Here is a 14327-nt window from a genome sequence, read left to right as displayed (position 1 = left end):
GTCTCCAGAGAATGGAAGTCTACATGGGGAACAGACAAAGGAAACGCTGTTCAGATCTGGGTGGTGGAGGAGGGGAAGGGAAGTAACTAAGACTTGGAAACTGGGGAGGGAAAAACTCCTCCCACGTAAAGAATTGGTCTGGTTCTCAGCTCTCTTATGGAGAGCTCCCCAAAGCTGGGCCAGCTCCCCAGCTGCAGGACCATCCTCTTTCTCAGTTTACAGGGAATGTGCAGTCTCTATGCTCCATCACTGACCTTTCCTAAAGCAAGAAGGGGAAAGAAATTTTTTTTTTAAATTTTCAAAACGACCCCTAAAAAAGCCATCAGTCTGCCAAGAGTGAGACCCTGAAAAGTGCAAGATTGCAAAATGCCTGCATTGAAGGTTTTTCTGTTGAAGGTTTTCAGAGCGACTGGGGAATAGCAGGAGATACATCAAAGTATAGCACTTGCAGCAGGCTCTGGCCAGGTGTAGTTACAGGCAGTCCAGCATTTCCTCTTTTGGTAGCCTTGTGCTGGAGAGAGGGAAGGGTTTAATCTGGCATTCACTCATAGGGTAAGCTTAAGTGACTCCCTGTTGAAAAGATAAACACTGTGCCTCTATATCATCTGTCTAGCAGGTTTAGGTAATCCCTTACTGTGCTGCTTATTTAGTTTAAATGGTGCTGTATTGTGTAATGTATGTGTGTTTGTAATAGAGGGTCTGCAGATCTCAGCTTTTTGCCCAAGGACAGCATTACTCTTGCCCTTGTTTCATGGTTGATTTATTCCTAATGGAAAGGAATAAGCCTCACAATGATCTATTTGTCTTTTCTCAGCTCCGTGAAATGCATGGAGATTGACAGCTCTTCTGTATCTCACGTCATTAATTTGCCCTGCTAACCTTTATTTAGCATCAAAAGATCAACTTCCCTGATTGTTGACAGCAAATCTGTGCTTAGTGCCTGCTCTGGCTTTGTTTAAGCTTCAGGAGACAGAAAGGAGAGTCAGAAAATGAAAATATTTATGTGCTGGGACTTTGACTTATTGTGCACTTAACTGTACCTTCCTGGAGGCAGACCAGCATCTGAAGCTGCCACAGCGTGGCCTTTTTCCATCAGAAGGGTGTTAATAGAAACATTGCTGTTGATGTTGTAGTGCAAGACTAACTCAGTGAGGTGTTTCTGGTTTCTTGGGACAGTGATTCTCTGCTCTGAGTCTAGCCTGCCTTTCCAGTCTGTAAGGAGCAACCAAAGCCTAAACATCAGTCTTTAAAGTCAAAATCCAAGGTGAGGCAACCAAGGGAGCTGCAGGAAATCATGTGCTTACTGCCATGTAGTGAAAAAAAACTCCTGCAAGGGTGCTTGAGCCAACTGTGTACCCTTTGTATCCAGAGGCTAAGCCAGAATGAGTAGAAGTTAATGCTTAGTTACTTGGCTGTATGGAGAGTATTTTCTGCAATATAGGAGTGGTTTTGAGCTGGGAGGAAGCTGTCTTACCTGAGGTTTTTGCCTCAGTAACTTTGCTATATTTACCTTCTTTTCTTATGCACTGCTGATGCACCTTTTTGCTGGAGCTGACGGACACAGATACCCCAGTTGTTCCTGCTTGTGTTTTTAAAGTCTGCATGGATGATCTCAATTACCCCTTCCTTAAAGATCAATACCTCCTTCTGTTTCACCTGCACAAGCTCTACTCATTGTCTGGGACTTCATGATGAATGAAGATAAAAGGCAAATCTTTTTCTCCTTTTTTTATTTTTTCCAGTTTTCCATAATCTGCTCCAAATGGGACTAGTTTAACTTTGCACTGAACAAAATATAGTAACAAGTCTAAGTTTCTAAATTTTAGAGAAGCTGGAAAAACCCTTGAGGAAACAGTGCATTGGGTTTGTAATCTCCTCTGGGGCGTGGCAGTGATACTCGTGCCCATGTATGTCCCTGCTGAGCACAATGTAGGTTATGAATTGGCAGCGCACTAACGCCCTGGCTGCTCTTGTTGCCAGCTATTCATCACTCTGGTGCTCATTTCCGAAGCTGTCATTTCCTGCAGCCGTGTGCAGGCAGCTCTTTGAGGCTCAGCTCCCGGGGTCACTGCAGAAACAGTGAATGGAGCTCAGGAGGAAGGCATTGAAGCGGTGTCAGAGAGAGAGCAGAGCGTTGGATGTGGCTTACATCAATGTGTGTGATAACACAGCATCTGGGCTGCCATCTAGCCAGAGCTAGCTAATAAACAGAGCTGGACAGAAGTTGTATTTGGACAGCAGAGCTTCTAGGAACAGCCAGGACGTGGAAATGGTCATTTGTGAGATGGTTATCTGAGTGCTGCAAAGCAGCGCTGCAACAAACCAAGGTGTCCCTGCTCCTTTAGCAGGAGTCTTGTGGTTCAGAAGGATCCCACAAAAGCTATTTGTAAAAGCCAGCATTTTTAATCTGGTGACTCAGCTGTGCTTCAGACTGAACTAATATTGCTGTTTGATTGCTTTGTCCTCAGATTTCTGCTGGATATTCTGTAGCCTTTGTTCATTGCTTCAAGCCCTTGTGTAGCATTGCTCTGTTCTGTCCTGACATAACCAAAGCGTGCCTCAGAGACAGCAAATGTGTTTTTAAATTAAGTAAGGAATGCCTGTATGATCTTGACTCTAGCACCTGCAGTGCTGTTTTGTACTCTGCTAGGTTTTGTTCCTAGCTCTCAGACTCTTTATTCTGAGTCTGTGTGATTATGAGGAATTCCCAGTAATATCCCAACTGACACCACACTCTCTACAGACTTCAGAATAAGAAATTTAAACAAGAGCATCTTTTGTCAATCTGTATGGGAAGTAAATATTGGCCATTCTTTGCTGCCTGTGAAGGCCATTTCCTATCAGCTGGGGTTAGGGGTCTGTAACTTTTTAAACCACTAGGAAGTAATTTGTAATCTTTGGACAAGATTACTATGAGGCCCATTTGAAAGCTTATTCATGTTTTCCTAAAGAAAGCTTGGACACAAAATGTGTTTTCTTTAAGATTAAGTCCTGTGAATGTAAAGGAAATTACTTGTGAGCTTGATGGTTGCACCCCGTTGGCTGACCACAGAAAATGCAGCCCCACAACTGGTCATGACTAATAGAGTCTCCCTTGGCTTCCAGTGCCCCGTGGGGTGGAAAGCCATCTGTTTGCATGCCTTTCCTGGAATCTCTTGTTCACGGCTCTGGAAAATTTGCTGCAGGCTCTGACTAAGCTGGCATAGCCTTTCTGGAGGCAGTGGGTTATTTTTCTGCCATGGGTTGGGTTTGCCCACCAGATTTCTGTATATTTTGCCCTCTCTGCTAGAGTCCTCCTCTCTCTGCACCCCAGCCAAACCCACTTGGTTGGGAGCATTTGTAAATTACTGATTTATGTAAACATGGTGACAACATCATCAGTTTGGCAGGTTCCTTAAAGCCTCATGTCTATAGATTTCAAACTTTAAGTGATGGGCTGCTGGAGAGGAGATGGTGGGACAGGCTTTAAGGAGGGTGGCAGATGGATTTTTTGCTTAACTTTCCTACTTGAGCAGCATCTCGTAACAATAGCAATACGAAAGGAAATATAGGACAGAAGTCCTTTTGGAGGAGAAAATTAATGGTTCTGGGCTGTAATTGAACATGGAGGAAGGAAGCTACCCCAGGAACTTCCCATGATCAGGAAGGTTGTACTGGAAGATGTTAGCAGCAGGCAGTATCCTCACTGCTCAACTTCTGGTCCTGACTGAAGTAAACAAAACTTTAGGGAAAGAAGAAAGAAAGAGACCCTCCAGTACCACTTGTTGCCCCTAGAGACTTAATGCAGAACTCTTTGTACTGGCTATTCAGTATGTGTGGTTTCCACAATCTCACTTTGCCTTGTGGTTACTGAAATCATGACTTCATCTTTGAAGGATCAGTGTAAATCTGTCACTTCCTAAGAGAAAAGAATTCAAGAGAAAGTGAAAATAGATGTATAGTATGACCAGAACTTGAGGTCAGACAGGAAATGTTGTGTCCAAATGGATCAGATGGAAGAAAAAAGGAAGATCTGTGATCAGTAACGAGGTATTTTCTGTAATGACTGAGTTGGTACTGCAGGTTGGACATACACAGATGTGTTGTACTATGTGGAATGCAGCTGACATTGTGCAGACAGTTTCACCATTAGGTGTTCATGAAAGTAAAGCAGGAAGGGAAAGATTACTTAAAATTTATTTTTAGAAGGCATTTGGATGTTTGAAACTTGGAAAACATTTATTTTTCCAGCTTCTTGGGTGCTGACTCACCTGTAGAATTGGCCGACTTGCTTGCTCTGTGGATCCCCTAAAGTGAGGGATCTGGGGATGTTGGCTGTGCGTGTTTTGGAGCTGGACATGAGCAGGCTTAGCAAATGATGCTTTCATCTTCTCCTGTCTTGGGGAGACTGGAGTACTTCACAGTTTAAGAGAAGCTGGTGACGTGGAATATGGTGAGACTTGATCTGGGATTTACCGGCAATGTCAAAGACTTTTCCATATCTGTTAATGTAGGTAGTGTGTTGATTCCCTTGCTTTAAGAACACAATGTGTAATTTGTACTGGATTATGTGATGGCTTTGTGGATGTACGTGCCAGTTCTAGAAAACGTGTTTGGCAGATTGCTCTGTTCCAGCTGTGTCAATACACAAATCTGAGGCCATTTTTTAAACAGGGAGGGGAAGCCCCTGGGTAACAATTGGGCCCTAGCAAATAGCTGCAGATATAGCACTTGGACTCTGTAGCTATCAGTTTGTATTATCAGAACACAAAGATAAACTGTGTGCTGTACTTGAACAACTCCCTGTGCACATAGACACAAGAAGTGTGTGTCACTCTAATGAGAGATAAATGTACAAGTATTTTGCCAAATGTGCACCTCTGGAAGGCCTGTTGACTACTAGCTTATAAGATTTGAATAAATACAGTACTGTGGTATTTCCTAGTTGTCTAATACTTGGAATATCCATCGTTTCTGCTAGTGATGTAACTCATAAACTATTAGAGCTGAGTTGTATATTATCCAGTTTTCTCTTTTCCCATGAACTTTTCCCATGTTCTGATCACTTCTGTTTTTTTCTAAAAGTACTAGAAAACACAATTCCAATCCCAACAGAAGACAAGGATAATATGTGTTTGAGAGCAGAGGTCAGGGTGTGAATTTCCACATAGATACATGCGTATTTATGCATGTAATGTGATGTGAAACCAACTCGAGCAAGCCAGATATTTCAGCCAGGATCTGTGGTGCACTTTGGGACTCTGTATCAAACACTTATGTACACACCTAGTCAGCTGGTTTGGGCCCAGGAAGAATCAAACTAGCATGTTAATTCACATGCAGTGGGCTCTCCATGCCAGCCAGCTGTAGGAGCAGCAGCAACAGGATTTCCTAACAGCACAGCTGAGAAGTCTCTGTCTACAAATGTCACAAGATTGGCAGTAGAAGTGTAGGAAGAAGACAGACTGGAAGGATTAGGGCAGCAAATCCAGCTAGTTACCTTAATAACCAGTCACTGCAGGAAGAGTATGTTACAGCACTCAAAATCTGGGATTCACTTCTGTTTTCCTTGTGCTGAGTAACACCTGAAGCAGGGCAAGGGCCACAGTTCCCTATGCTGCTGCTGAGCCCTAAGCATTGGCAGTTACTATCAAATATTGGTGGAGAAAGCAAACTGTGGTCTCAGCTCTTGGCCTTTTGTTCCAGCATTTAGCTCCATACAGCAGAATGCTGTCCTGTTAATAGCCAAAAAATTATATCAACAAATTTCAGCCTACCAGAAGTCTCCACCTCCCCCTGCCTGCTCCCCATCTTCTCCCTCTCCTCAGGAAGCTCTCAAGTGTTGTTTCAATCAATAAATTAAGCAAAAACTGCTGCAGCCTGCACTCTGATGAGAACATAAGTCAGATTTCAGACCCTCCCTAAGGAGGGAAAGAAAAGTGTTTCCAGGGCAGTCCATGTGCGCATTGGCTTGTCAGGGTTCCAGAGTGATACTCTTAAGATCAGGTTTCTATTACATTTTTGTAGGGACACCTGTAAATTTTTAGTTGAACACAAGGCACAGGAGTGTGCAGTCTCCCATCCTTCTTCAATATATAGCCTCTCATCTCCTTCACTAAATAGTAAAATGATTACTCAGTTTTAAATATTGAGGGTAGCTTGCTGGGCAGACTGTAGCCTGTGGCTGTGTGGCCACTGTTGAATAGGTGTGTGGTTTCTAAGGTATATCCTTCAGATGTTGAGGTTATTGGTACCAGGAGCAAAATGTTTGCTTATTACCTTTTAAATCTTAATTGTCTTCTTTAAACAAGAAGTGCTCTTTAAAAAATAAAAAGGCAGAGTTTCTGTATTTGTATTTCTTCATTAATTTTTTTACCACTGTGGTAGAAGACCTTCTTTCATAGCCCATGTAGAATCTCCAAATTCCCATGCCAGGCTACCAGGAAAGGAGGGATAGGTGTGATCCTTTTTTCACTTTTCTCTTACATGAAAAAAAAAATGCCAACAGCTCTGCCCTATCACAGCACTGTGGGCTCTTGGAGTATTTCAGGAGCAAATTAAAAAACCTTTTGGTGTTAAGCAGTAACTTGGGGTGCTGAATTTTATTCCTGAGTTCCTAAAGCAGGATTTAGTACCTGGAGTGCAAACACAGTAGTTGCAAGGCAACAGCCTTCACTCTTGAATGTTAGAGCAATCAGGCACAGGCATTTGGGGTGGCAACACTTCCTGTTGGAAGTAGGGTTTCCCATGTGAACCACACTCCCAGCATGTAGCTCTAGGACATGAACTGGCTGGAAAGATCATAATACATGGTTAATTTGGAATCCTAATCTATGGCCCATAAATATGTGGCACATAAAAGGCTATGAAGCTGTGCTGTGGATCTTAATTGTGTTTGAGCAGGATGTCTTCCACAAACATCTTTCTTCCTGGGGCATGTCTTTGGGCCCCACTTTCATCTCTAAACAAGACAAACATTGCTCCATGGTTGAGTGGTGGCTGCAGTGAAGACTGCAGTGCACACGGGCTGGGAAACATTATGTGTTTTGAGGTGAAAGCTGCCTTTAATATTTCACCAGCTTTAAAAATTCATCCTAAGATGACAGCCTTAGTCTGCCTTGCAGTGAGTCACTCACAGACTTCTGTACCCTTAAACTGCAGCCAGCTCTGTGCTAGAAAGACCTCCTGCATGTATCTCCATATTTCAAAGAAAGATGCCTTTTCTGTGAATTGTAAGAATAAAACTCTCAGCAATTGGAGATTGGCCTTCATATGAATTCAGTGGTTTCAACCTTGTGCCTTTTCCAAGTGTGTGGGACTGAAAAAGCCTTTTACAGAGAGCAGGGCCAGCATGGACAATGGTAGAGTCTAACAGCACACAGACACAGGAGTGAGTGTGAGAATAAGGTTACTGCAGAAAATCCCTCTTGTAAAAGCTACTTCTGGTGCCTTTATACATCTGCTTCTACATATTCATCAGAGGTCTGTCGGAGGCAATTACTGAGACTGTCCTATGTGTATCAAATGTATATGTACTGTGTGTAGCAAGAGCTTTGGAGGGCTGGAAAATCAAGTGCCCTCAACTGTGCAGCAGCACCCTTGTCTTAGCTGTTTTTAATGAAGTAGATCATATCTCTAGAGGGAAGTAATCAGCCATGTGCATGAAAAGGTCTGTGTGACTGTTCTGGAAGTGACCTAACTGCACCTAGTACTGCTTTGTAGGACAATTTATGTTGTTGGATCAAAAACACCTCAAGAGAGAGTTCCAAGGCAGAAGGACTTAAAAATGAACTGGTCTCTGAAGCCCATAGACCATGTGTCAAATGTACCAGACTGCTGCTTGAGTGGGATTTTTTCAAGACTCTTGAGAGGTAGAGTGTTACTTAAGTATTTGTTTAGAAGAATGTGTAGTCTACTCATGCTGGAGAAATAGTCATGCCCTTTTACAGTGGTGCTATCAGTCCTGTTTACTTTAGTTAAGCTCATAAAATGACAGTCAAAGTCTACAGAGAAATTAATGGTTGAGGAGAGAATTAGAAACCAGAGTTCAGCATGATCCTGCAATTTTATGTATTTAAAGTGCTTTGTAGCATCTTGTGATCAGACAGGCTTCAATGGGAATAGCTTGTTCTCCTGTTGATGTGCAACATCCATCGAAGTATGGATGGGTAAGGATGCATGCAAACATGAGCAAAACTGGCATAAAATACACTCCTTTAACTGTGCTCCACTAGTTTCCCATGATGCATGTTGTGGCTAACATTTGCTTAATTGTTTTGCTTTTCCAAAAGCCTTTCGGGAAGAGGACTTGGAATGCAATTATGAGCAAGAACATGATTTTTTAAAGTCCAAGTATTTTTGTCATTTGGTCAGTATCCAGTGTGACCAATCCATTTTGCAATCACCAACTTGCCATGTGCATTATAAGTTTGTCGAGTGGAACTGGCTGTTTCTTGGTAACTTGTGAAATGCCTGGGAGTTATCTGAGCCTAGGTGGACTGTTTGAATGAGGAGATATCTTGGCTGTTGCAGCCTAGGGATGCTGACAGATGCCAACCAAAGCAGCAACATATGTGGGGAGAAAATTACACTCCTAACTTAAAAATTTCTGTTCTTAGGTTAGTGTTAAGGCAATTGGAGTGATGCAGCAAAGCTCAGGTTGAACTTGGTCTGGACACATTGGCTGCAGCCCCCTTTGTGCCTCTGTGAGGCTCAAACTCCCTTTAAATCCTCATCAGAGATGAGGGCTTGGGAGTCTCAGTCTAGACATCCATGCCACATCAGTGTTAGAGTTATTTTGGTGCCGGAGAGCCAGGGGCACCTGTAAGGGTTAACTCAAGCTGTAAAGCACTGCCTAATTTTTACAGATGGTGTGAGTGAAAGAGTGAACCTCAGTCTGGCTTGGCAGCGCACAGAGATAACTTTACATAATTCCCTGCAGATGTTGCTGCAGAATGGTTTTAATAATGAATTGTGAAGTCAAACTAAACTCCAGCATAGAGGGAGAACTCAAAATAAATGCAATGTTTTGTTCTGTGTTTCAAAAGCAAGTTTTCTGTGATGCTCTGGGTTGGGGAAGATGGCAGGAGATGGGACAAGGGATTCTTTGCAAAAAGTTTGGGCTATAATGGTGCAAACTAAGGCTATTCTGTCTAATTTGTCTGCAAACCATGAATACTCTATGAACCTGAGGGTGAGAGGAGAAAGAGGCGGTGGTACCAAACAGCAGCTGCCCTAATGCTTCTAATGAGGGGATGGTGCACAGCAAGTACCTCATGATCAGCCTGCCAGAGTTCTGCAGTTGGTGGCTGTCATGCACAGGCTGTGTTGAGGAGCTTGTCTGCACTGCAGCCATTTTCTGCTAGGAGTCAATTCTTGCACTGTGCTGTACTTTCCTTTCTGTAGGGTTATGGCTTGGATGTGCCATTATAATTTAGGTTTTGGTCTCGTAAGGGATGTGCTGCCTCAACTGTGGTTGCTTGGCCACTCTGAGACTTTGCACACCTTGGTTGTGAGCACCCATTTGTGACTTCTCTGCTGCCAGGGGGTGTTGCTGGAAGCTTCTCAGTCTTCTCAGTTGTTGAGTCTGTTTAAGCAAAACACACATTTTTCTGCTGACATGCTATTTCAATGGGCCATATTAATGCCTTTCTTCTGTCCTTCTGAGAAGCAAGCTTGAAATTGGAGAAGAGAATTTCAGAGTGGGGGGCTGGTTTTCCCTGAGTTTGGACAAATGCTGTGATTTCTCAGTATCTCAGTAGCTGTGGAGGTTTCTCATTTATACTTTACCCTTGTGCAGAGTTTATAAAGGAAATCTTTAGAAAGAAATTACAGCTTTATGAGTTCTGTGGCAATTAGGAGCTTTAGCCTGAGTCATGTTTAGATGGATGGAGGCTCAGCTACACTATGGCCCCAAGCAAAAGATCTGATCTTGGCTCTGGGGCTAGTGAGCCAAACTAGAGGAGCTGTATTGTGAAATGGGCTAGCACAGGGTTGGTGTCAAGGAAGTGCCACCCAGCCCTCCAAAGATGGTTTTACCATGGTTTGAATTTGGCCCAAATGCACATTTTTAAGTGTAGGCAAGGCCTTTTTGCTCATGTTAACTTTTCTGAGGAGGAGTTTAGGTAAACTATTCCAGTCTAATTAATATCAGCTGGAAGCCAGCTTCTCACATTTTGTGCCTAATTATAAGTGTATGCTAAACTGTGTTTGCTACCCGTGTTGATATGTTACTGGTGAAATCAGGAACAACCATGAGGACGTGTTTTTGAAACGGTCTGGCAGGTCCTGCATGTTCGCTGCTGTGGGCTTCGTGGCAGGAGAGTCCACCTCCTGCTGAGGGAGAATAACTAAATTTAAACTTTCCAACCATGAGCCTTGTGAAGCAAAGTTTCCAAACCTCTGCTGGGCCAGAAGATGGAAATCTGTATGAATTTGGAGAGTAAATAAATAGAGCTGCCTAGGAGCTGCCCAGGGGCATGCGAGGGGTTGCTGCTTGGGGTCCATTGTCTCCCAGCCACATGCCCCAGGGAGGAAGGCAAGGGCTTGTAGCTACTGTTCTCTGGTAAAATCTTCCATGACAGGCTTTGGATTGAACTTGGGTGACTTTTAGCACGAACACTTGAGCATTGTTTCAGCAGGGTGGTTTTTCTCTTACAGACAGTTGCATGTGGCATGGGAGCAGAGCCCAGACCTTCCTTCCCCCTCGCTGGGCTGGGCTGTGGGATCCCAGCTGTGGGAGGGATGTGTGGCCACCTCACAGCTCACTCGTGTTGGTGCCCATCTCTTTACAGCCCAGGCTGGCACCTTTGCTCTTCACAGGCAGGCTTGTGTGAAATTTGCTGTGTTTATGACAGCCATCAAAGTGTATAAACTGTTCTGAGGGGCATGTGCAGAAATAGCTGTTTTCCCAACTCCCTTTGGGGAAGCTGGAAGGGTGGTAATGGGCAACAGTTTGCATGGTCCTGACAAAGCAGCTTATGCTTTCTGGGGAAACTGGGCTTTCACAGACAACAGAAGTGGTTTGCTTACCTGTTAGACTTTTTATTTTCCTGTTGTCTTAACTCAGACCTTATCTGAATGGAGGAGAATCTAGTTGTGCTTTTATCTGAGAGCAGCAGGTTCATAGACTCACTCAGGGTGAGTGAGTCTATGTCAAAATCATTGGAGAATTCAATAAATCCATGTAATCAAGCAAGAAAAGAGACAAGGATAGTTACAGTTGGAATGCATTTAATCTGAAACTGGCATGCATATAATTTTATTCATCCATCCACAGATATGACCTAAAGGTTATATCCTTATATATTGCTGAATACTTAACATTTTTGTAGATACTGGTTGAAACTTGGATGTTCAGGTGGGAAGACAAATAACTGGTGCTTATGACCTGAAGTCAGATTTCAGTTGGCTTTTCTGTCTTTATTTCTGTTCTGTGCAGTACTTTCCAGCTTCCCAGGGTATTGAATTCAGGTCGTGTTTGTTAAACACCAGCTGTGGTTACAAGTGCTCTAGAAGCACTTTTGTATCCTGTTCTGAAATCTGTGTTCCTCTATGAATGTCTTTGCTGTTTCCTTCATTTGCCTTTTGTAATACTTCATATTAGGATTTGGGCAGTGTTTGTGCTGTTTAATATGTGCCCATGTACATATTTACATATACAAAATGTTTTGGTACTGTAGATGTGCTTATAGCAAGATCAGCTTGGAGCAACTGACTTAGAGAATTTCAGTCAAAGTTGTCATGGATGGACTTTGAATTTCTTAAAGTAAATTGATATTTGCTTCACTGCACCTTTTTTCTAGCAAGGCTGCACATTACCACTGGGAGAGGATCTGATAGAAATGGAATGATAGCACTAAACCCTTTCTTGTTCTAGGAAGCTGCAGAAAATCTCAAACATGCACCAAAGCTGCTGACTGTCATCTTCTCTGTAGCATTTTATTATTCTTGTTTCTCTAAATGTTGACTGAGAAACTTCTTTTGCTTCTTTTTGTAGGTTGGTGGTTTGTGAGCACAGCAGAGGAGCAGGGATGGGTCCCTGCTACATACCTGGAATCCCAAAATGGAACCAGAGATGATTCTGACATCAACACATCTAAATTTGGGGAAGGTATGGAAAGCTTTTTATTACCAAGAGAAAACTGGTCTTCTCTTGCTTTATGCTTTTTTCCCCCAAGTGAGAGCTTCTAATTGGAAGGAGATGCATGATAGAGCCACAGGCCATTGAAAGGAGTGAGATTTAACTTTAATGGTTGCTCCTCATTAATTTCCTTTAAATTAATCTTTGAAAATAGTTTCACTGCTGTTTGCTATGGTCTGTGGTTGTGTGGAAAGGTAATTTTAATTGGTATGGTCTCATTCTGTTAAAAGTGAGATGCCATTTGTCATGTATATGTATTTAGCCACACTGCTTTCTTCTTCTTTTTTTTTTTTAAACTAAAGATGCTTAATTCAGGTTCCAGAAATGGAATAGTTCAGCATTGCATGTTCCTCAGTTCCATTATGAAAGACTAACCACATCTTAATGGGCTTCTCATGTAGCAACTGTGTACAAAGGACACTTTTATTACCATTTGCTCCATTCTAGTGAATCTGTTGCTAAATCTAGGTCCTCTTGACATGACACTTGTGTAAAATGTATGTGAAACTCAGCTGACCTTTCCTTAGCACAGGCAGGAGGCTTAGAGGTGTGTTGGGGTGACCATCTGCCCATTAACAGAGCACACAGGCAGAACCAGATTTTGTGCTGGGCTCCAAGGGTGACATCTGTGGCTTATTGAAATCTTGGTGTAGACTGGTAGGTCAGGAACCAGTCTAGTATGATGCAACATTGCAGTGGATGCAAAAGCAGTGAGTAAAGCTTCCCTGTTATTAAAGACCAGAACTTTACTGCTCTGCTCTGCAAGCACTGAAGAAAGCCTTGACTGTTGGTCTGTAGCTTCCTCCCTTCTCCTGACTCCTAAATATGGTGTGTGCTTCATAGCCTTATAGCTTAAACTGCTTTCACTTCATGCTCTTCTTCTCTTTCATGTTGCCCTCTGGAGTGTACTCTGCACAGGGATGCTGCCACCCAGCAATCTGTTCTGGGTAATGGAAAATCTATCAAATATTCCTTATCTCCTTCCTCTTGATCCCTTTTAATCCATTACACTGCTCTCTTCAGCTATGGTCAGCAGTCCTGCTCCCTGCCTTACTCCAAATCCAGATATGCTGAAACCTGAGACTGCCCTTCCCTTTCTGCTCAGTTCCATCTCAGTGACAGATGTAATTGCATAACCTCTGCAGCTGCTTTTATGTGCCCCAGATTTTGCTTGCTTGCTTTTTAGTAACTTTGGTTTATATTATTAGCCGTCTAAGCTAAGACTTCCTACATTCTTTGTTTCTTCCCCTCCAGTTTTTCTTTACTTGGGCTGTTTTTCTCCATATAATTACTTTATAGGAGAAGAAGTAATTACTTGGATTCACTGTCTTTAAAAAAGTGTATCAAAGTGACTGTGCTTAGACAGAAAACTTGCCAGCTCTCTCCAGGTAAGCAGGAGAAATGAGCTCTGATGTAACTGAGGAGGAAGGCACCTCTAGTGGATAAATGCCTTAGCCCCACAATTTAGAGCTTGCACAAGTTTCAGAGTGACTCCAACAGACATTTACTTCCTGCAACTGTCCAATCTCTGCTCCCCAACTTGGAAAGCACAGAAACACTGATGTAGGGAGCTTTGTGTATCAGCCCCTTGTCCCTCCCCATTTGAACAGGCCTGGAACAAGTCCACAAGCCAGGCAAACCTTGAAGTCTGCTCTGCTGTGGCAGGCCCAGGGGTGCTGAACACATCTTGCTAATAATCCTGCCTCTACTAATGTAGCAGTCATGTTTTCATGTGTCTCTTTAAATAGTATGTTCCCTGAGAAAGACAGAAGTGTTTCCTCCCTGCACCTGAGCTTGCACAACATTTTTGTCTGAATGAAGGCAGACTGATTGTTACCCAGGCCTGTGTTTAGACCAACACATCTTGCAAGTCTTGGAAAACAATCATAAATCAATCTAAAGAAACTTTTAACAGCTACAGGAGCTAATAAAGTAAACATGTTAAAATAATCTCTGCAAAGATGTAGACACTTGTTAATAAGCAGCGTTTCTGGTGACTGTGGCATGACCGTCCAAGTCTGGGCAAAATGACAAAATTCAGTATTTTTAAGGAAAAAACCCTGGCTCATACAGAAGCATCATTGTGGTATAAAAGGGCTGTCACTGGGGATGGCTGTATGTTGTGAGGACACGATGTGGTGGATCTGTGTGACCCACTGTTTTCAAGGGGTGTTCCTGGATGGCTAAATCCTCCCAACTCCCAGTG

General features: G+C 42.9%; 1 protein-coding gene across 4 annotated transcripts in view; it reads left to right on the top strand.

Moving 5' to 3' along the window:
- Positions 1–14327, top strand: part of SH3PXD2A (SH3 and PX domains 2A) — a 235269-nt gene that overhangs the window by 195538 nt on the left and 25404 nt on the right. For all 4 annotated transcript variants that reach the window (XM_066554682.1, XM_066554681.1, XM_066554684.1 and 1 more), the window contains one exon: positions 11978–12091. In XM_066554682.1, the coding sequence (XP_066410779.1) occupies positions 11978–12091 (114 nt within the window). The remainder of the gene's footprint in view (positions 1–11977; positions 12092–14327) is intronic.

Source organism: Molothrus aeneus, chromosome 8 (genome assembly GCF_037042795.1).
Source record: "Molothrus aeneus isolate 106 chromosome 8, BPBGC_Maene_1.0, whole genome shotgun sequence".
In the NCBI taxonomy this organism is placed as follows: Eukaryota; Metazoa; Chordata; class Aves; order Passeriformes; family Icteridae; genus Molothrus; species Molothrus aeneus.
Note: the sequence above shows the minus strand (reverse complement) of the source record. Positions and strands in the feature narration are given on the sequence as shown.